Genomic DNA, 21,508 nt, shown 5'->3' with positions numbered 1-21,508 from the left:
ATCATAAGGAGATTCAAAACAGCTTTTTCTGCTTCTGTTTACAGAGAGACTTTCTGCAAGGAGACAGCCAGCTGTTCGGGAACGACAAGAGCCAGCCTGCCCTACATAGCCCGGGAGAGGATCCATTACAGGGCTGTCACTGCGGAGACCCCCCCAGCCCTTAATAGCACTGCTCCTGCCACGGCCTTTTCAGATTTATCAGACCCTGAGCGAGCACCAGCACCACCAGCCTCCTTACGGAGAGGCAGACAAATCCTGCTATTGCACGAACGTGGAAGGGCCTGGGATGGACGGGAAGGGAGGAGGAAAAACAGGGAAAGATAGCACTTTCTATACCACTGCTGTCTGAAATTTACCTTGACTCATCCCTTAGTAGACTTCTCTGTAAGTGCGTTACAGATTTTTTGTTTACTTTCCTTACATTTACTTTTCGACATTAGAATATACTGAACCAGAGTACACGATCTAGTAGACCTGGCAGAGAGTCAACAACTAAATCCCAATGTGCACTTCGCCAGAGCAAGGATCTCTGCTTCGCAACACTAAGCAATTCAGTTTCCATTAGCTATTAAAAAAGCAAACCCACTACACAAAGTCTAACAGCATCTTATCAGCAAACATTCATCTGGAGTCTGGGGAGAAAAAAAACTAAAATATTATGGATGAATTTCATAATTCATCCAATTCATGGTCAAAAAGCCCACACAAGACCTCCGCATCGTAAAATAGCCTTCAAAGCACACGTGTTTCTTCTGCTAAAAGTATTTCAGAAAGCTGAAGACAACATTAGAGTTGACAAAAATCTCGTATACCCTTAATTCTCATCTTTACATACCATTTTCCTTCACATTCTCCTTTTAATTTCAAAATACCTTTCTGCAGGATTCCACAATAAGAGTTCTGGTATTCAAAAAAAGCAAGATTGTATGCATATGAACATATACAGACACTGTCAACACCAGGAACATTTCAGTCTGTTATCATGAGGGAGTGACATGCAAACTGAGGACATGGAAAGTATCAGGATTACGTTAAGTATTCATTGCTCCTTCATTCAAATGCTCCTGTGTATTATTTTGAAAGGGTTGATGTGAAAGGAGGAATATGAGATACATTCAGTCCATCCACATATCAGCTGATAGTTAAAGTCCTGAAAAGAAAACTGCTTGTGTTTTTTTTTTCTGGATATGTCTAACTAAACAAACTGGATATTTTGAAGAGTACATCTAAGCCTACAATAGATTCAAAGGCCAGCTCTATATTAGTGTTCTGCACAAGAAGCTTCCTCCTGCTACAATGAAATTTCTTCCACTTTCTCTTTTTAATAGACAGAATCTCAAGTCATTGTCTGAACATTTTGTACTTATTAATATTTTAAAAACTTTAACCAGATAAAGATCAACTGACTGCACTTGACAGCTCCTCGTCTGCTCACTTTTTTCTTTCCGCCAGGCACACAGTGCTCCCAATTTGCTCTCCAGCAGGCTCACAGCTCTAAAAAACATACACACAACATACCATACAAATCTTATTTGCAGCTTCTCTTCTTAAACAACAGGAAGTGGTTTTGTGCAAATAAAGTTCATATCTTTCACAAAAGATTTACATTAAGGCTCGATTCAGGAAGCATGCAGAAGGGACACAGACTTCACTCAACACAGCCCCTTCACAAACTACACCTGTTTCCACGGCGCACACATCTCAGTTAAGACCTATGTCACCCAAGTTTATGCAGTACTTTAAGTTCTCTATATAGGGCGACAGCGTTGTTTCCTCAAAATGCACGATGCGGATATGCCATGGTTGTACGTTTCCCCTCCTGACATCCTCACACTACTAAAGCAATCCTTTCCAAGGCTTTTAAGTGTAAAGTTGGTTTCTGAGAGAATACCTGTTGTCTACTTTCAGTGGTTAAGAAGAGGGCCATATGTTTTACACCTGCTGGAAGCAAAGAACCTGCAATACTTGGAGCGAGTTAGACTGGACTGGCCAAGAGCAGCTTATAAACGTTTTCCAGAAGTTACAAGCGTTGCACAAGTGCCCTCCCTTTCTGGCACTAATACATACGCAGGGCTTGACCTTCGGAGCTGAGCTCTCCCTGCACTCAAGCTGTCACAGACTCATCCTGAAATTAGTCAGTGCCTTAGTGTCATCATCTACTCAAACCTTCCTCAAATTACATTATCTTTGGCGTTAGGGTCATAATATGATGTAATGGACACACACAGCAAACTATTTTCTAGCTTTGAGTAATGACTACCAAAAGCTCTCAACTCTGTCACGGTCAGGCATCCTTTAAAATTCTAAATTTGTAAAGGGATACACTTCGTTGGGTTTTTTTTTTTTTTTTTTGAGAGCTGAATTTATGAGTTCAGGTTACCTAAGGTGCGGAGAAACATTATGCTTGCTAATTCAGATTTCTTTTCCCCTTGAGTTAAAAGAAAATAGAACAAAAGAAATCCGTCCAGAATACTCTTGTCTGTATTATGGGCTGCTTGCAGGAAGAAAGCAATCCACTTCCAGAATCCACTTCCCGTTTACTCGTGGTCAACACGAGTCAGAAACAAGAAGGAAGCTGTGATCAAAAGCACTGCTGGCTTCCTTAGCTGCAGCTAATGATTAAGAATTGAATCTGAAACAATTTGCATTGAGGAAAAAGGGGAAAACACTAAAGGGAAAAAAAATGTGGAAAGATGCATAATATCCACTGTGGTTAGAACAGAGATACTGGCCACAGAATTTTAAAGTTCTGGTGATCTTAATCTTGACTGCCAGAAATAAGGTTGCCACAGCAACCATAATGCAGCTTCATGAATATGGATTATACTAAAACCTATTTTTTCCAAAAAAGACTGATGTATCATTTAGCATACAACAGGAAGCTGCACAGGGGATGGACTGGGGCTGTACAATGAAAGTGGCTTGTCTTCAAAATCCTCACCTTTGCTGTTGCAGGCTGAAGTGGAGGGAAGGAAGGTGAGAGTCATTGGACATGGCCTCATTTTAAGGTAGCTGAATGGCTGCCTTAGGACTCAGTTCTATCCCTGCCTCTGTCATAGCCCTTCAGAGATATTAGGCAAAGATTTTAAGGCAGAGGTTCCCAAAATGCACAATCATTGCAAAGCTTCAGGCTTGTGTAAGGCCTCCAGCCTCTCAACTGCCTGGGGAGAAGCCTTTAAAGCAGCCAAAGGAGGTACCTCCACTGGCCTGTGACCCTCCACTGAAGGACCAAGAAGGTGGAGCTACTGCTTCCACTGCTAGGGACAGTGCCCAAGCCAACTACAGTTTGGGAGCCTGATCACAACTGGAAAATTGTGGGTGCTGGGGAGGGGAACACAAAAAAACAAAACTACATACATGTACCTATCCAGGCCACACACCAAGGTCTCAGGAAAGAAGCCAAGAGCACTGACAGTTTCAGCTGCATAGCTGTGGGAGTTGTGCTTTCTACATCTACTTCACTCGCTTTATCACCCTCAGAAACACCACACCTCCAAAACACACCCTTTCCATAAGCACATTCACACCCGACACACCTGTCCTCTTACTCATCAGCAAACCCAAAATTAGCAAGCTTTGTTGGATCAATCCTTCTGTAAGCAGTTAAAATGGGAATTTTAATTCTCCAAACAGCAAGATACAGCTTTCAACTTTTTTCCAAGACAACGGTATGAAAAAGTGAAATATTTACAATGTTGTCTGAAAAGCATCATAGAAAAACCCTGTAAGAAAATGACTTTGCCCGCAAAGAAAAGCTCAAGCAACATGCGTATACAGGAGGAGCCCACAAATTGAAACCACAAGACAGCAAGCAGTTACCAAGTGTTTGTGTTTACCCGCTACTCTGCACATAGCACGTGGCTGGTATCTCCTGAAAGAGGTACCAGGGACTGACGGAATTCAAGGTGTCATAAAACAGATGCGTAAGGGGATTAAGTTGAAACTGCACAGGTACCTGCTATTTCCTGGATCCCAACTGCTCACTGGAGCAGCCTCCAAGTTGCTAGTGCCATATTTTAGATCTTTAAGAATTGAAACAGCTCCACACATAGTTCATTAGCAGGGCTGAAAACTCTACTGGCTTTACCTCTCCTCATCACTTAGCAGAACGACAGCAGTAGTAAAAGCCGATCATCCTCCACATGAAATGCTTCTAAGTCACCAGCTCCTGCTTCAAGCGTGCCTGGTCTCCCCCCCAGCCCATGGTCCCTCCTGCTCCTCGCCACTGCAGTCGCGCCCTCAATCCCTTCCGGCTCCTAATATCAAACCACTTCCTCAGCCATAAGACAAACAAGCACAGTCCAGCCCGAAACCAACTTGATCCCGGGCTGACACCAAACGGAGCAACCCTGTACATTTCTGCCATATCCTTTATGTCACTTGACCGGTCATGCAGGCTGATAACTGACTGCTGATACAACGGGGTTTTTTTTTTTGGCGGGGGAGGCGGGGGGGTGGAGAAGGTGAGTTTAATCAGAGCAGACAGCTAGTCAGCTCATGGGTGCACAAGTTACTAGAGCTGTTGTGCCTCTCTCACCGAAAGTGTGTTTCTGGTCAAAAGCAGAGGGAGAAAGTACCCTTCGCAGGGGCCGCCTGCAGTAAAAGCAAGTTAAATGGCTGTGAAGCCTCACTCTAAAGATGGCGTATATGAAGCTGGTGTGAGCCATGTTTCAGAAATCAGGTCCATGCCAGAGCTTAAATCCCTCCTCTAAAGGAGGGGGGAAGCTTATCACAGCACGTACATGGGCCAAACGTATTTTTCCGCTTTCTCATTCTGGCTGATTTTTGTCAGCTGATCAGGGGAGCTGACTATGAGGATGAAAAGAAGAGAACATCACTTGTTTAGCAGCAGCTACCACGTATGAGAAGCTCATTCTCAAATAGCTCAGGCCTGACCAAGTTTCAACCAGAAACCCCAAACTTCAAAGGCGAAGCAATGCTGTAAGAAAGTGCCACCAGTCCTGCCTGTAGAAACAACAGGGCCATGGAAGAAAAAAGAAAACTTTACACAGGAGAAGATTAGGCTATCAGTGCATGCATCTCCTTTTCTGCTGTTCAAATGGTAGCACGAGGAGCCCAGACGGAGACCCAGAATAAAGTCAACCACTTACAACCTGCTTTAAGTAAGCATTTAAGTACATATAAATGTACTAGCATGGACATCTTATTCAGATAAATAAGTTTCATATGAAAGGTGATCACTAAGCTGCTAAAAAAAAAAGTCTTGTTAGCTCTGAAAAAGAAATTTAATTCTATCCTTTCAAAGAAAAAAAAGTGCAGTTATACTTGCTGAATCTCAAACCGTGTATTTTATAATTTGGACTGTCTTAACCATCTTCGAATGAATAATACAGCTAAATTAGGAAGCAGACACTCTGGAAGATGAACCACAATCCAGGCTTAGAGAGAGAGATTTTGGGAACGCAGCCTTACAAGGTCTGAGCAGAACGGCACTTCTGGAGCCAGCCGATACCTCTCGGAGCGCCCTCCCGGAGACCTGAACTGCTAAAGACCGCAGCCTGGCTCATCTCTGCCACCCTCAGTGCCACGCACCTCCGTCCAGCGCAGCCGTGAACATGCTTACAGCAACATTTCACAGGAATGAATCACATAACCGCACACTATCTATGCATTACGTTTCTATTTACAGCAAGACCATACAAAAGGAGTCACTAAAGCTGTCACGCAAAAGAGCGCAGACATGCAACTGCTGCATTATACATGCACAGATAAAATGAACTCCCCCTTCCTTTTTGTTCACAAAGCAGCCGCAGGCCATGTCCCTAGTCCCCAATTATTCAGATATTAGGGGCAGCTCACTAAGAACAAATCTAAGGGCCATCATACAGCATGTCGTAGGACAGACTGTTTTGAGGAGCTTTCCTCAATTTTTGAAGACAGTGGAAACAACAGCTTTATAAATGAGCAATAAAAGTCATCATGAAACCATCTAATGTCAATTTTCACGGGAAAATTTCAAGGATGTGGTGATTTTGCATACAAGATTAACTTGCTTTTGCAAGCTTCAGCCATTCTACTATCGATGTGAAAATCTATTAAGCATCTGAAATTATCAGCGTTGGAAAAATAAAAGTAATACATATCAAAGACTAACATGTTTGAAATATGCTGACTACAGAAGTCAGTTATGGACAGAGCTGAGGGAAGGAACTGAGTTTGTTAACAAATACCTGTAGCTTTAACAACTGCCATACATTGATAAAAATATCTGCAACAAATTAAAAATGTTAACTTTTTCATCATGAGTAAAAAAATTCAGCATTTCTGGTACATAAAATATAGCTAGCCCATGTAAATTAGAACTACCAACATAATAGAGAACCTTTAGCTTCCCTCCTATATTCTGGCCTTGAGCTCATACGAAGAATGTGTACAATCCCGAAATCCTGCACATTTGTGCAAGAACTAGGGCTGCTTCTCATTCTATTCCTTCTCCCTCCTTCCTATCTCCTGGATTTATCCAGGTAGCTTAGAAGGAAGGAATATCAGAGAAACACTAAGATTCATACAGCGAGCCTGGCTTCAGGCATCAGTTTAATTTCTGGCGTAGTCTTTACTACATAGCAGCTCTTAAGAGTATCATGTAAGCTATCCCTTGGTATCTTATCACGGAGTAAAAAATTCAAGGGCACGTTCCCAACAAATAGAGGGAAATCTGAGTAGCAGTTCTTTCGGACAGAATTTAAACATTTTGGAAAAACAATCTCCTTCTTCCTTACTCATATAGCTTATTTAAAGATTAGAGTACTATTTACTCCATGTAATAGAGTTTGGAAATAACAGAAGAAACTATTACACAGAGAAGTCTCACACTTGTCCTCTAGCTATCATGGGTTCCTCCTCCATTTCTTCAGAGTACAATTCTTTCTTATATAAGTCCATTTGTGCTGCTGGCACATTTGCTATTAACGGAACTGAATCACAGTACCCAAAAGACAGTTTTTATTTCTGGACTGCAGTTAGTTGTTTAAATAACTTGGCTATTTAACTGACTTCTCCTAAAATAGCAAAATGGCAGACTTGCGGTTGAAAGACCCTGCTGTTCAAGCTAATACTCTGCTCCATGAGAAAACCTCTGTTCCCTCAAATTTCAAACAGACTCTGAGTCATTCCCTCAGTATGCAAAATATTTGTTCTTCGAACCCACACTTACAATAGTTATCCTAATTTTTTTTTAAAATGTTTAGGTTTAGGTTGTTATAAGCTGGTATAAGGCTTAGCCACACTAGGTAGTAGAGTATACAACCCAATGAGAAACTAAGACAGGCTGTGAACAATAAAATCCCCCATAATCCTGCAAGTTAACTCTTTCATTTGGGGAATTGACTGGATATTTTGCCCTAACTACAGACCTTTCATATCACATGTTTATTTTAATATACTTTGCATAGCAAAAAATAAGTGGAAATCTTTGCTATTAAGCCTGATTTTCGCAAGAGTTGCATGCAGTTTGTGCTTTGGCAGTGTCTCCTCAACACCCTTTCCCAATAGCCTTTGGACATGGTACCAGCTGCTATCAAAAAGCACCAATTTTCAAGGTACCTCCACTGCTCTAAGGGGAGGACAGAAGACAGGCATCAGTCCAACTCAGGAAAAGGTTGCCACACATCCACACAAACTGCCACACAGCTGTGACTTGTTAAATGGCCAACTGGCTGGGAAGGATAAAAGCTCAGCCAGGCACAGGTTACCCTCTCACCCAGCCAGCGAGTACACGCAGGGGACAACAACGCGGGCCCTGGGCAGAGACACAGAGGAATCTCAGACAGAATGACTGAACAGGTGGTTTAGACACTTGTTAAAAAAAAGTGGGGGGTGGGGGGGGGAGAAATTACTACAGTTAAGTTTCCCATGAATTCTTGTCTTTTCTCCCAAATTAATTTCTGGTTCACTTTTTAGCTCATGAAACCAATGTTGCCCAGAGTACCAAGCGTTAGTTTGTGTTTCAAACACAAAAACAAAATAACCCTTCAACTGAAGATGGTACGAATGAACATAGGTCAGCAACCATAATCTGCTCATCTCGGACTCGCGCAGCAGCTGAAGGTGGACGAGTGGATGGTGAACAGCATGGCATACATGACTGCACACATCAATACTTGCATACATGACTGACGGAGAAGAGGGGAGGAGTGATGAAGTTACAGACCATATTCTAAGGAGAGGCCATGATAAGATTTTGCTAAGCCATCAGAGAGCACGATTAGCAATCACAAGCCAGTGAAAATTAAGACCTATTGCCTCCTGGGTCCCCTTTTTTATAGGGGAAATATTGGCCTGGATACTCAGCACAAAGCACATGTCCTCCAATTGCTCCCCCCCTCCCCCATATCACTCTGCAGTGACACACAAACTCCCCTCCAAGACTACAGACCCTGGGACAAAAAAAAAAGAAGATAATAATAATAATTCTACAGTCGGACCTGAAGCACTGCCAGAATCCTGAAACGACTTCAAAACAGGATTCAGGCAACTACTGATTATTTTCCGTGGTTTTGTGACTCAGTCAGATCCGGGGCAGTTTCCACCAGCTTCAGGAAAGAACGCCCCTGAAATGGCACCCAAATGATAGTCTTACGGGTAGATTTTGATTACAAGCAATTCCATATACAACTTCTGCTTCAAAAAATCAAAAATGTGGCAGCTTCTACTGCCACAATGATCTAATATGGCAGCCTTCAGCTTTTTTTCCCTGAATTTCACAGTGCTCATGACAAATGCATTTCATGCATACATTCAAACTTGTTTCTCATATGGTTGCCTTTAATTTTGAGGCTTCTGTCAACCATGCATATGGTTCAGGAAAACTGAACAAAAATGTACAGAATTTCAAAAAAAACCCACAGAAAAGATGTGTTATGCAAGTCTCTAAGAAAGGTTCAAACCCTTCTCCTAACAAGTAAATCAGCCAGCTGAAACTAGTCCAGTTCTTACTAATCTGGCTGTATTTGTATAAAATAAAAATTTTAATGGAGCTTGATGTATTTTAATGGCTGGTAACTGCAGATGTTTCCAAGGGTAGAACATAAAAAAAAATTATAAAATAATTAACATTTTTGAAGCTGATGGAAACAACTAGAGTAAGATACCATAGAACAACTCTTTAAATAAACCAGGTCACATCAACATCTCCAGCTCCACTCCTGCACTGAGAGGGAAACATACTGTTGGAAGCATCACTGAAGCACAGTGGCATTTCTCCCAGAGTCAGTCCCTCTCTTGATACAGACCTGCTCGCAATGTTTCAACACAACATGTGCTGGACACAAGGAAGAGACAGGAACAAGCTTTGCCAATATGTTTGTTGATCCCAAACATGAAGTAACCCACGAATCTAATGCTGTTTGCATTTAACAGTGCAACCGTGTAGACTGTGCATTAACCAAGCCTGTACATTAACATTCTGATCTACCCTGCTTTTCTCAAGCTCTGCTTTAAATATATATATATTTTCTTGTCTCAAAAGATCACAAATACACTGTGAAGACTGTCAGGTTGCTAAAATTATATAAACCCAGTGAAACTAAATAGTAACCTGGCACACCACTGAGACCCCTTCAGACTGGGAAAAAAATTAAATTAACATGAAGAAAGCAGGACTGATAGTTTACTAATGAAGTCAAGAAACCAAAGTAAAAGGAATAGTATTAATTCAATTATAATTTCTATCAAACTAACTGACTTAAAAGCCAGCTAAAGGATGGCTTTTATACGTCTGCCTCTAAGACTGGGATGTGGGCCAAAATTACCCTACTTGAGCTGAGGGTGTATTTATGCTATGCTGACACTTCAGTTGGTAATGAGAAGGTCCAAAGGTCAAACTAGCTTAAGAAGAAAAGCCATATACACACAGTTTGTTTTTCTGAACGGGGAGGGTGGGCTGGCAAAGGGAAGAGGCGGGAAGCTGTATTCCTTGAAAACACACCCACACCCCAGAAGCCACAGTAAAGTCATTTTAGCTGTGCCCATTTCAAAGTTCATAGATTTGCAAAGGAAATTGTTGTAGAGATGCCACTTTTCTTCATCAGATCACTTTTTAAGAAACATTCAGGTTTTCAAAAGTCAAAGCCAGAGGGAAGACAACAGCGTCTTACGGCAAAATTGAGAGACCACTTCACCAGCAGAAGTCCCTCCACACACCTCCAAAAGAGCTCCTGTAAAATTCCTAACACGCCGGAAGGAAGGAGTAAATGTGCAGCCTAAGAGCAGCATTTCTGACTTTTTTGTCAGTCACTTAATGAGGACTTCCTCCATCTCTAACTTATGCCCAGTATGCTATTTCATTAATACTCACATATTCAAACCTTGCAATTTTAAAAGTTAAACTACAGATTTCACTTTTCAAGAAAGATCCTGAAAATTTTAATGATCAGTCAGTCTCAAGTTCTGATCGGAGGATATCAAACCTTTTGTTTTCATCATACAACAGTGTTTTCACAGATACGTTCTCTCCCTTCTCCCAAAGTCACCAAAACTTAAGAGTTCGAGTTTTGTTTTTCTGGGTTTGGGGGGGGGGGGGTGTGCATGAATTACAGAAGCATGTTTAAGACTGCAGGGCAAGACGGAAACATCAGCTAGCACTGAACTCCCAACTATCTTTGATTTGGTTATATAACTGCCATTGATATAAAAAGCCGCATATCCATACTCCTCCTCAATACTTCAGAGGTTCCAGGAGGCTTGCATTTGTGCTCAAAAACAAACTATGGAGCATCCAATTTGCTGGGGCGCGGGGAGGGAAACATCTTTTAATTTCTTCATAACAGACATCTGGGGCCTTCATCCAGCTGTGAGATGTAGACAGGCAGACTAAACTTGAACAGGGGCTTGGATGGCTGTAAGTGACAGTCTGCTCTAAGCAAGGCCTAAGTCAAGAAGATGAGATGACACAAAATAGGGAAAGTGAGAAGAAAAGTTATTAAAAAAGTAATAAAGGGATAGTTCATTTCCTCCTCACATTCCTGCAAACCCTTCCATTTCTTGGATAGTGCAAAAGCTTTAGAAGGTGAACAGGAGTTTTAATCAAAAGCTGTTCTTGACTTTTATGCTGCAGCTCAACTCTGATGCCCACAGCAAACCAGAGGCATCAGGCCTCTGGGAGCTGTACTGCAACAAGCAAAAGAAAAACCATGCCCTGCTGCAAGTTCTCCTGCAAAAGAGCAGTCAAACAACCTAAAAGACATGTAAGCAAATTTGTCTGGACCACAAAACCGCCTTCAGGGCCAACAGGTGGAAACGTTTCCAGGTACCCAGAAAGAATCAGGATAAACAGTAACACGAGAAAGCAGGGCACAGTTTGTGTATAATCAGCCCTACTACCTTTGATTAAGGAACAGAAGTTTTTGGAGAGAAGATTTGACATATATGTTAACAAGGCAACAGCAGAGGTTGGACCACCTCCTACACAAGGAGACACGCAGGAGAATATGGGGGCAGGGGGTAAACTTGAAGCTGTCCCCATCCAGGAATGACAGAGGACCACCGAACTTCCTTGAACAGAGTCCCTTTATTTAAAGGACTTTTTTTTTTTCGCCTGACGAGACAAGCTTTCCTTTTACCTTGTCAGGCAGAGTGCTTTGCTAATTTTTTTCCCCTAAGTAGTAATTGGGGTATCACAACTGATGACTGTACTTGGAATAACCTTTTATATAAAGAGTAACCCAAAAGATTCAACTTTTAAAGTAAAAAGAAGAGCAAGTTACTTCAAACAATTAACAACCTTTAAGGATAAAAAAAATCTGTGTGCTTGCAGATACTCTACTTCAAGAGTTGGTGTCTGGCATTTCCTCCACCATTCGGAAACACTAGCAATGCATCTGCTTCCTAAACACAGCTTCTCATCTCTGCTTCAAGATAACAAGCAAGCTGCAGTCGGACAGTCATCTTAAGGGTCCAGCCGCTCCCCAGTGTTTTCAGTATATCTGTCTTTACCTACTGTTCTTCTGACATTTACAAGAATACAGTATTAACTTCCTAACGACTCTGACACTGATACACACCAATAGATTGCTGAATAAAATAAGCTCTAAGAAACACCAGCCCACATAACTAGCAACACTTCATTCAGCTGAGGCTTTTGAAAAGGGAGAGAAAGCAAAAAAGCGAATTGCAGCCTTCAAAGTAAACAGACACTCTATTTTGCTTAAGTCCATATTGTGCTTCCAAATTTCATCCAATGCAACTGTTCAACACCTAAACACGCATACGGAATTTTTGTGCAAAGAGTGCGGTCTGCTGTACTTTCATACCTACTCTCAGACATTATGGTGAACTTTTAGCCAGTTGAGATAAAAGACACCTCAAGGGTAAGGCAAACAGACATAGTTTGTTTCACATATAAACTGCATGGAAAGATTTTCCCCGATTTAACAAAGACAATAAATTGAACAGTACACTCTTTCTACGGTAATGAGTGACAGATAATAGTTTAATACTTACGGGTTATCTATCATGAAAAAAATATTTATGCAATTACAACGTATTAACAACAAAATACAAAGTGGCTTACAAATACACTCCATCTTCTCCACCCTGGATAGCTGTATTCATCTAAGTGGAATCTAGAGCAGGTACTGCATACACTCGGGCTTGCACTCCACCAAGAAAACTGAACTAAAAACACAGGTTGTTGTTTCTCATTCAGAAAGTATACGCTGTCTCAGCACCACTTTAAGAGAGGGCTGCCAAGTGCCAGACAGCTTCACCACTCAGATTCAAACTGCTAAGCAATGCAAGTTCCTTATTATCCTGTGAAATATTCCAGGAAATGGTTATTTGTACCTCACTGCATGTGTGTATTGTTGTAGAGGGATAAGTGATCCAGTGTTAAATGAAGCCATTGCCAGAAAACCCCTCAAAAACTGGAGAAAGATACTACTGCAGAAACAGAAAAGAAGCAGAAGTAGCTTTAGAAAACAAAATATTCATTGTAAAAATGTTTCCTAATACAGAGTTTTCTGGGGAAACCATAACAAACTTACCTAAGCTGGCTATTTCCCATAAGTAGAAGAAAATAAGAGCTGTTGAAATGCATAAATTTATCAGCACCATAAGCAGCATCTCTGGGGTGGGAAAGCACAAAACTTACAAAATAGGTACAGACCCTTGTATAAGTATTGAAAGGTTTATATTCAGAATATTTAACTATTTCTAACTATAAAATATTTCTACTTTAATTATTGCAAGTTTCCAGGAAGTTCTTGCAGTTCGAGCAACACTTGGGAGTACAGCTTCATCTCGCAGCTGGCAGCTCCTTTCAGAGCCCGACTTGCCCTGCGTAGCCAGTCACTCTGTACCTTGTGGGAAGGACACTCCTCATCGCATGATCCCAGCCTCTGCATAGAGCTGCTGAGACCATGCGGCGTTTCACGCAACAGCAAGCTGCACTTTCCTTTTGTGCAAAAGGTGATCCCAGACATGCTGCAACAGCTTCTGGGTTACTTTGTAGATTAGCTTCTAAAGGCAGTTTGAAGATGTTGCATAAAAGACACTACAGAGGACAAAGAATTATAAAGGTACAGTTAACCAAACTGCAATAAAGCCCAGAAGCAGTTTAATGCTTTGAAAAGTCAGACTACATGAAGTAGTTACAGACTCCACTTATTCTTACTCCTTCTGATAGCATTATCTTTGACTTGGCACACTAAGGAGTTGATTTTTAATATTATCTGATAATCACAGCCCAAAGTCACCTTAATGTTTGTCACACAAGGCTGTTTTGGATGCATTGCCACTCTCAGGCCCCACACTTCATAGCTACCTTCATCCCATACAAACGGGATGATAGCTGCTTGGAATCCAACTGCTCAGCTACGTTCAGCAGCAGCAAGCAGCCAGGAGCTTCTAGGACAGTACATGCAGGCAGCTGCTAAGAATTACTCCCTATCTCAAAAGGGAAAAGATGAAGGGAAAGATGATAAAAATCCAGCAAAACCCATGAGCGAATATGCCCACAGACAGGATCGAGGACAACAGACCATCCTGCAGCTTGATTTTCAGTTGGGTCCCCAAAGTTGTATTCATCGAGGGCCATTTAAGCACAAAGAACATCACACTGAAGATGCACAGCATTTCATCTTTGTGTGTCAAAAGCGTAAGTACTGCAGTAAGATACCACATTGCAACAGGAAAAAATTATTATTATTTACAAAATGCTCGGAGTGCTGCCTACAGGGCCCCCCAGAGTGGGGCAGGGGACCTCTGCAGACTAGTGTCTCCTCTGCGGCTGCGGGTTGGGCTGGGCATGCCACCCCTCCTGCCGCCCCACAAGGCAGAACCTCCCCACACGGTCCCCGGAACGAAGCCTGCTGCGGGTCCTTCTCCTACAGGAATGGCTGGGGAAGCAGCCTGTGTCTGAAGCACTCGACTCAGGTCCGGAGCTGCCAATAAACTGCAGGGCTTAGACACCCACATCAGTCCTAGCATAACCAGAAGGGTCCCTGCAGCTGTACAGACGTCAGCTGGCTCTACCATAAACAAAAGGAAAAAAGACACCCTGGTCGGGTTCATAAAGCAGGATCATGGACTGTGTGTGGCCTTCAGACTACATTTTAAGAACTCCTTCTCTAAAGGCTTCGCGTTTCCCCATCCCTATGGCTGTGATACTGCTTAAATACTGCTGACAGTTATAAATCCACATGCCTTTGTGCAGCACAGTTACATTTCCCCAGGAATTACAAAACGCTGTTAACCTTGAGAAGTACAGCAAGTTATTTTAAAATGCAGTCACCATGCCCACCCGGGAACGGAGATCAGATCCAGAGAAAGGGAAAGAAAAGCGCACAAACCATTTCACGAATGTACAAGAAATATAGAACTTCAGGCTGTAAAGATCATTGGTGTAAGGCAGGAGGACTTTTTTTCTGGAGACAGTTTTACAGCTAAAATTCTTGTTCACGCTATCTTCTAAGAAGTTCTGTTTTACAGATATATTTCTAACTTAAATTTTGAAAAGTGTCTTTTTCAAGCTAATAATAAAGTTTAAGTTATGAAATAGACTGCTTTGAGCATATAAAGACACTTGTGTATCCTTCATTGAGAATTCAAGTGCTAATTTTCAGCCTCCAAGAACAAGTTACTTTCCAAATCACTGAATTTCAAGTGCTCTCTATATACATAACCTTACATCTGAAATGAATAGTGAAGGAACAACTGGCTTTTACAACACGGTAGAAATGCCAAGCATTAGTAATGCAAGTTTCTAATACGAACCGTTGACAGTCCTATCGAGAGCTCTGATAAGACAGTTCTAGCGGTTGGAAACTAATTGCACTCAGCCACTAATTGTATACATCAGGCCACCACGGAGTGCATGGCTTTGTTCTCTTTAATTAAGATAAGTACAGACCTCTCACATTATGCCATTATTTTCAGGGAGTGTTTTGGAAATTTAAAATACATCTATAACCATTGTGTTTGGACATGCAGAAGGCAAGCAGCCGCTAACTGCTTTTTGAAAGTAATTTTGCCATTTTCTTTATGGCCCTTAAGAAAGCCATCTTAACCAGCTACATACACCGAGATATAGAGGACAGGATGATCTGTGGTTGATGTCCGAGTGTCCCCTCCCACAGAGTTGGATGAGAATCCCAAGGATAAAGTGACATTTCACACTTCAGTCCTTCTTGTTTTGCCCTCTCCCTCCTGCTACAGGAATGCCAATGGAAATTCAACGCTGTTCAGAGAGGTTTATTTTGCACCCGAAGTGCTGACTTAGGAACATAAACCTTCTGAGTGACTTCTGAATTGTCCACACAAACGCACAGAAGAGCAGTGGCAGAATAAGGAGGCGCTGGGACTTCACTCCGTTTGCCTTACTTTGTGAGAGGGATGTTCACCTTCAGGCATGTCGCTAGAGAAATTCAATAACCCGGTCGGTATCCACTGACCAGGCAGGTCAGTCCTGATGGAGCACAAAGCAGCGCGGGGCGGCTGCTGGAGAGCTGCCAAAGCAGCGCACAGCAGAGATTTGCCCACACAAACACAGCGAGCACTTGCTCAGCACTGCAGTGAGCTGACTGTGTTTCAAACAGGCGGCTATATACATATACATACCCACACACCCCCGGAAACACGTGCAACCACGCGACTCGGCAGCTCGTGATGACAGTTAATAGGCATGCGTATCCAGCAAAGTTAGTCACAGGTCCCTTAACCATAGGTTTGAAGATTTTTGACAAGTCTTTTCTGATTGGATGCAGAAAAGAGGGCTGAGGTGTTTGGGGTATTTTTAACTAGAAATATCAGCTCCTGTAGAAGAGCAAGAGCACTCAGCAAAACTGCCTCACGAATGACTTACAGCACCAGAAGTGACCTCTAGGACCTGCATCCAGAAAACAAAGTATAAAGACTCAACATTTACTTTAAAAGTAACCTTTTTTTTAACAGCATAGTATGACATAAAAGGACTATTTTGCTTCAGTCACTTATTAGACACCTAGAACAAGTTCTACAGTAAGTTTTATATATTCCTATTAATAAACATATCTAGAATAGGTTTTGTGTTCTTAACAAATATTAGCAAAAATATAAAACTGCCTGTGTTAACTCAGGATTTGTAAGAAGTTGCATCTAAATTGAATTTCAGTTTCCATTAAGATGCAGAGACAGCATTTAAACTAAAAGCAAAAAAGATAATTTTATGTATTCTGAAAGCATGCTTAGAAAATACTGTTATCCAACATATCCAGCTGTTTTTTCCACAATAAAATAGGCAAGTGTTAAAGACCATATTGTGACCACAAATGCAAATATAAAGGATTTTTCAAATCCAAGTGAGGCTAGGTATTTTTACCTACCATATATTTACCCCCCTTATTCTAAGAAGCAAATCATGTAAGTATCTCTGAAGAGCTGGTCTCAGTAGTCAAAGAATGAGATCTACTACTATCAGAGTGTGCAATGGTAGAAAAGATTAGTGTTAAAGAGCAGAGCAGAAAAGGAACAAGAAAACTCCTAACCTCAAAGATGGTATTTTTGGTTTGCATCTGATAATTACTCTATCAGTTTAATCAAGGCAGGAAGGTTTATTGCACAAAAGAAACTGCAGTATTAACATGAAGAAAAAACTCTATTTACTTTCTGTGAGGACCAAAGAGATTTTTAATATTTATTAAGTCTGAATTGGCTTCAAAGACTTCTTCCTTCATTTTGCTATGTCATAATAAGAACCAGCAATAACTCATTAAATTTTGAAGTGGGTTCACTACGCTGAAGTATAACTATATATAGTATATATATAGTATAATAAATTTTGATCATCTAGGTTAAGGCCTAACTTTTTTTTCTTCTTAAATCAATGACAATGACTGTCAGATTGAAAGAGAAAATTTGCATTTGTTCAGAGATTTGAAATATCAAAACCCTTAATTCCTGGCAGCAGCAGCCAATGCAATGATCCAAAAGCTACCTTTAACTGCTTTATTTTTGTGCACAGTTTATTTCACAGATTAACTTGTCAACCTGCAATGCCAGGGTGGTGGGCAGGCAGAGAATCTCCTCTGAAAGACCCTGATGAAGCAATATTGTCAAAAGCTTTTCCTCCAATCAAATTCTAGCTGTAGTTCAGACTGCGTGATGAAAGTAACACATCAGAGAAAATCATCTTCACTTCTGCAGCACGTATCCTGCCACGTATATACTATTTAACTGAGGAAAAACCTATGCGGGAAAGAAAATTAAACAGTGTCACAGAATAAGGCTAGAAAATTGTGTACTTTTATTTGGGCCTGGCATAGTCAGGTTTGGACAACAGAGCCTAAAATTTAGGCTGGCAGATTTTCTGCAAGAAGTACTGGAGTCTTCAGGTTACAACCACAGCTTTGGGAAATTTTCACAGTCAGTGTCGCTGCAAAGCTTAATAAATAATGGATCAAGGAGAGGGAGGAAGAGACCTGCATGAGCCACTGAATAGCTACACAGCTTTAACAAAAACAATTCAGCAAGGAACACGTTGCACAGATTCACAGAACAGTTGAGTTTGGCAGGGACCTTTGGAGATCATCTGCTCAAGAAGGGTCAGCTAGAGCAGGTTGCTCAGGGCTGTGTCCAGTCAAATTTTGAGTATCTCCAAGGATGGAGACTCCACAACCTCTTTGGGCAACCTGCTCCAGCGTTCAACCACCCTCACAGTGAAGAAATGTTTTCTGATGTTCAGATGGAATTTCCTGTGCTTTAATTTGTGCCCATTGCCTCTTGTCACTGGACACCACCGAGAAAGGTCTGGCTCCATCTTCTTCACAACCTCCCTTCAGGTATTTACATACACTAAGCTCCCCCCAAGCCCTCTCTTCTACAGGCTAAATGACCCCAGCTCTCTCAGCCTCTCGTCATGCGAGAGATGCTTCAGTCCCTTGCTCATCTTTGTAGCCCTTCGCTGACTTGCTACAGTAGGTCCATGTCTCTCTTGCAATAGGAAGCCCAGAACTGGACACAGTAGTCCTGATGTGTAGCCCTCAACTCAAGCATGCCTAAATAGCATCTATATTCTGACTCTGTAAGAAACACAACAACAGGATATGTGATCTATGACTTCTTTGAATAAAAAAAATATTTGTCATAAAACTGTTACTGGAACCATGTGTTACACAAAACAGTCTCTCATCTTAAACAGTGGAGAGGACAGTGACTTAGAGTCCAAGCCTAATGATGACTTTTCAGCAAAATGACAAGAAAGGGTGTCTTTATTTTTCAACACGTTGTCGTCACTTCAGAGGTTAAACAGTTCATGTTTCTCCTTAGTTTTGAAGCCACAGCATTAAAGAGTGAATATTTAAATAGCAGAATGACACTGAAGATATAACATATATATATAGTATCATCCACAGACAATGCTCCATATTCCAGAAGCATACCTGAACTTTCACAGCAGCACTAATCACCTTTCAAACACTGCAGAAGTTTCCTTACCAAAATAAAATCGTAGAGCTCCTTTTTTTTCCCCCAAGTCTGCTGCTCACAAATAATACTGAATCTCTTTGACGCCCGATATTGCCACAGCCATTCAGTCTTTTAATGAACTTCAGCCAGTTTCTACCAGCTTTGGTACTTCACCTCCCCGGCTGGGAGGAGGTACAGGGGGTAGGGCCAGGGAACAAACCGCCCTGGCTAGCTGCCCTGAATCACAGGGGACCGACTCATTTTCAGCCAGGCAGCCTGCAGCGCTAAGCGTCAGCCCCCGCTTTTTCCTCCACGACGTGCAGAGGGGTTTTCCCATTTCTCCACTGCAGCGCTCCCCGAAGCTGGGTCCCACCGAGGAGCGAGGACCGGCTTTTCCCAGCTGCTGCCCTTAATTCCTCCCTCCCCCGCGCACTTACGTCACCGGAGCACAGCGAGGCTTCCACCCAGGCCGGCTGACGGGGGTGAGGATGTAGGTTAAAGCCTACATTGCTGCCTTCACCCCGCGCAGCACGGCTGTGGCACCGGGGAGTGTCACACACCAGTAGCCTCTCCCGAGCCTTTCGGCGAGCGCTCCCTACTCCCGCGTGCGCAGCAGGGCCAGTCCTCAGCAGTTCGGCAGGTCAAAAACAAAAAACAACACAGCAGTCTTACGGTTTAGGTCAGATTAGCCCTACCTGCCGTTGAGCACAACTATCTGCCAGAGGCTACCTGTGGAGCTGGGAACGGGGCATGGCTGCTCTTGAGTTCCGTCTGGCACCTCAGGCCAAAGCCACTTCTATTAACATAGAGAGAGATAAGCGAACGTATTTGAAACCACCATATGAAAAACGGGGAAACATAAATCAGACTGTCAGGGATTTTTGCACAATTTGGTATCATAACTGCATCACCAAATAATTTTAAACTACTAATTGTAAAGCTAGTAAATGTAAGAAGGCAATGTCAGCATTAGAAGAATACAGAATAGGATTTTAAAAAGCTCTCCCACTTGCAATAACGAGATCAACCGGAGGACATACGGCACACAGAAGGTTTAGGACCGCACACCCCTCTAATTCTGAGGAACGAAGCAACTGCTTAGCACACGCTAGGAATTAAGGCAGAATACCGCCAGATAACACAAAGCATAGCCAGCCAGGATCCCTCCCTTATTAACAGTTCCCCCCTGCGCCCACGTCTAAACCATGCCTGGAAATGTGAAACCCAAGAACTAATCCATCGCCCACTCCACATTCACACAAGCTTAACAATATCGTATCTACTCAATCTAAAACTTTGCAATTGCAGTAATGAAACATGACACGAAAGCATGGCAGAAAAGCTGTCACTTCCACCTATTGCGCCTGCATTTGATGCCAGCAACGTCTACCGGAGACGCACAGGAAGCCACAACATGTATCATACCTATCAGGGAGACCTTTTCCAAAGGAGCCTTGGTTGACAGCCATTGATCTCGCAACACAACTCCACCACCCTCCTCAGCCTCTTTGAGAGAAAGTGCTCCAGAAACTGGTATTTCTCCACTTTTACTCCTCCGACATTCCTGCATCTCATTGCTCCACATCAAGATGCACCCAGATACTGCACACTTGCAGGAACCACCAAACCGTTTCCCACAGTGCGTTGCTGATTACTATTTAAAATTAACATGTGGCAGCCCCTAATTTAACTAGGCTCATCTAAAGATACACGAGCAAGACGCAAACACCTCCCAGGAGAAGCAGCGTTACCAGGTCTTCCTTGCAAACAAGCTGACACCTGAACAGGCAGCGTGGGTCGGGAGGGCGGGAGGCGGTGAGGAGAGCGGCGGCTCCCGCCGTGCTCCCCGCAGGAAGGGAGATCCTGCGAGCCAGCTGTTGCAAACGCCGCGGCGGAAAGAGCCGGCTGCACGGGAGCGCGGAGAAGCACGGCCGGCCCGGCAGGGCCCCGTCCCGCCAGCCGCGAGGCACTGCCCAACCACAGCCGGGGCCGCCAGCCGCCGCCCGCCTGCGTTTGCACGCGGGGACGCGACACCGGCAGGACCGGGCGGGCGGCACAGCCTCCCACCTGCGCCGCGCCCCCCGGGGCCGCCCCCGCCGAAGGGAGGCGGCCCCGGGCAGCGGTGCCCCCGCCGGGAGCGGGGTCCCCCCCCCCCGCCTCCCTCCCTGCCTCCCCCCCGCGGCCGCGCACAGCAGACAAAAGGCGCCGCGGCCCGGGCAGGAGGGGGGCAGCGCGGCCGCGCAAGCAGTGCAGGGGGGAGGCGGCCGGGCTGCGTCGCGGCGGCGGGCACTCACCCTGCGCGGAAATCGGAGCAAACTCTCATCCACGCTCGCGCCGTGCACAGGCCGCCGCCGCCGCGCTGCCCTGGGCGCCGCCGGGGCCGGGCGCGCCCCGCTCCGCCCCGACGCAGCCGCGGGGCTCCCGGCGAGAGCGGCAGCAGGTGCCCGTCCGCCGCCGCCGCCTGCTCGGGCCGCCGCCGCCGCCGCCGTGCCAAGCGCCGAGCGCCCTGCGCACCAGCCGCCGCCGCCGCAGCGCCCTCGCCGCTCGCAGGGGCCGCGCCGCGCCGCCGGCCCCGCCCCGCCCGGCCGCGGCCCCGCGGCGGGGAGCCCGC

At 43.8% G+C, this 21,508-nt stretch overlaps 1 protein-coding gene across 2 annotated transcripts in view; it reads right to left on the bottom strand.

Annotated features, from left to right (window-relative positions):
• Nucleotides 1–21,501, bottom strand: part of GRAMD4 (GRAM domain containing 4) — an 86,672-nt gene extending 65,171 nt beyond the window's left edge. The window contains exon 1 of one of the 2 annotated variants that reach the window (XM_026095376.2): nt 21,192–21,501. In XM_026095376.2, coding sequence (XP_025951161.1) covers nt 21,192–21,220 — 29 coding nt within the window. In that variant the 5' untranslated portion in view covers nt 21,221–21,501. Of the gene's footprint in view, nt 1–20,648; nt 20,955–21,191 lie in introns of those variants that run through there. The other variant, XM_064506115.1, reaches the window with a different exon arrangement.
• Nucleotides 21,502–21,508: the final 7 nt, after the last annotated feature.

The sequence above is a fragment of the Dromaius novaehollandiae genome, chromosome 1 (genome assembly GCF_036370855.1).
Source record: "Dromaius novaehollandiae isolate bDroNov1 chromosome 1, bDroNov1.hap1, whole genome shotgun sequence".
NCBI lineage: Eukaryota > Metazoa > Chordata > Aves > Casuariiformes > Dromaiidae > Dromaius > Dromaius novaehollandiae.
This window is presented reverse-complemented; position numbering and strand designations above follow the sequence as displayed.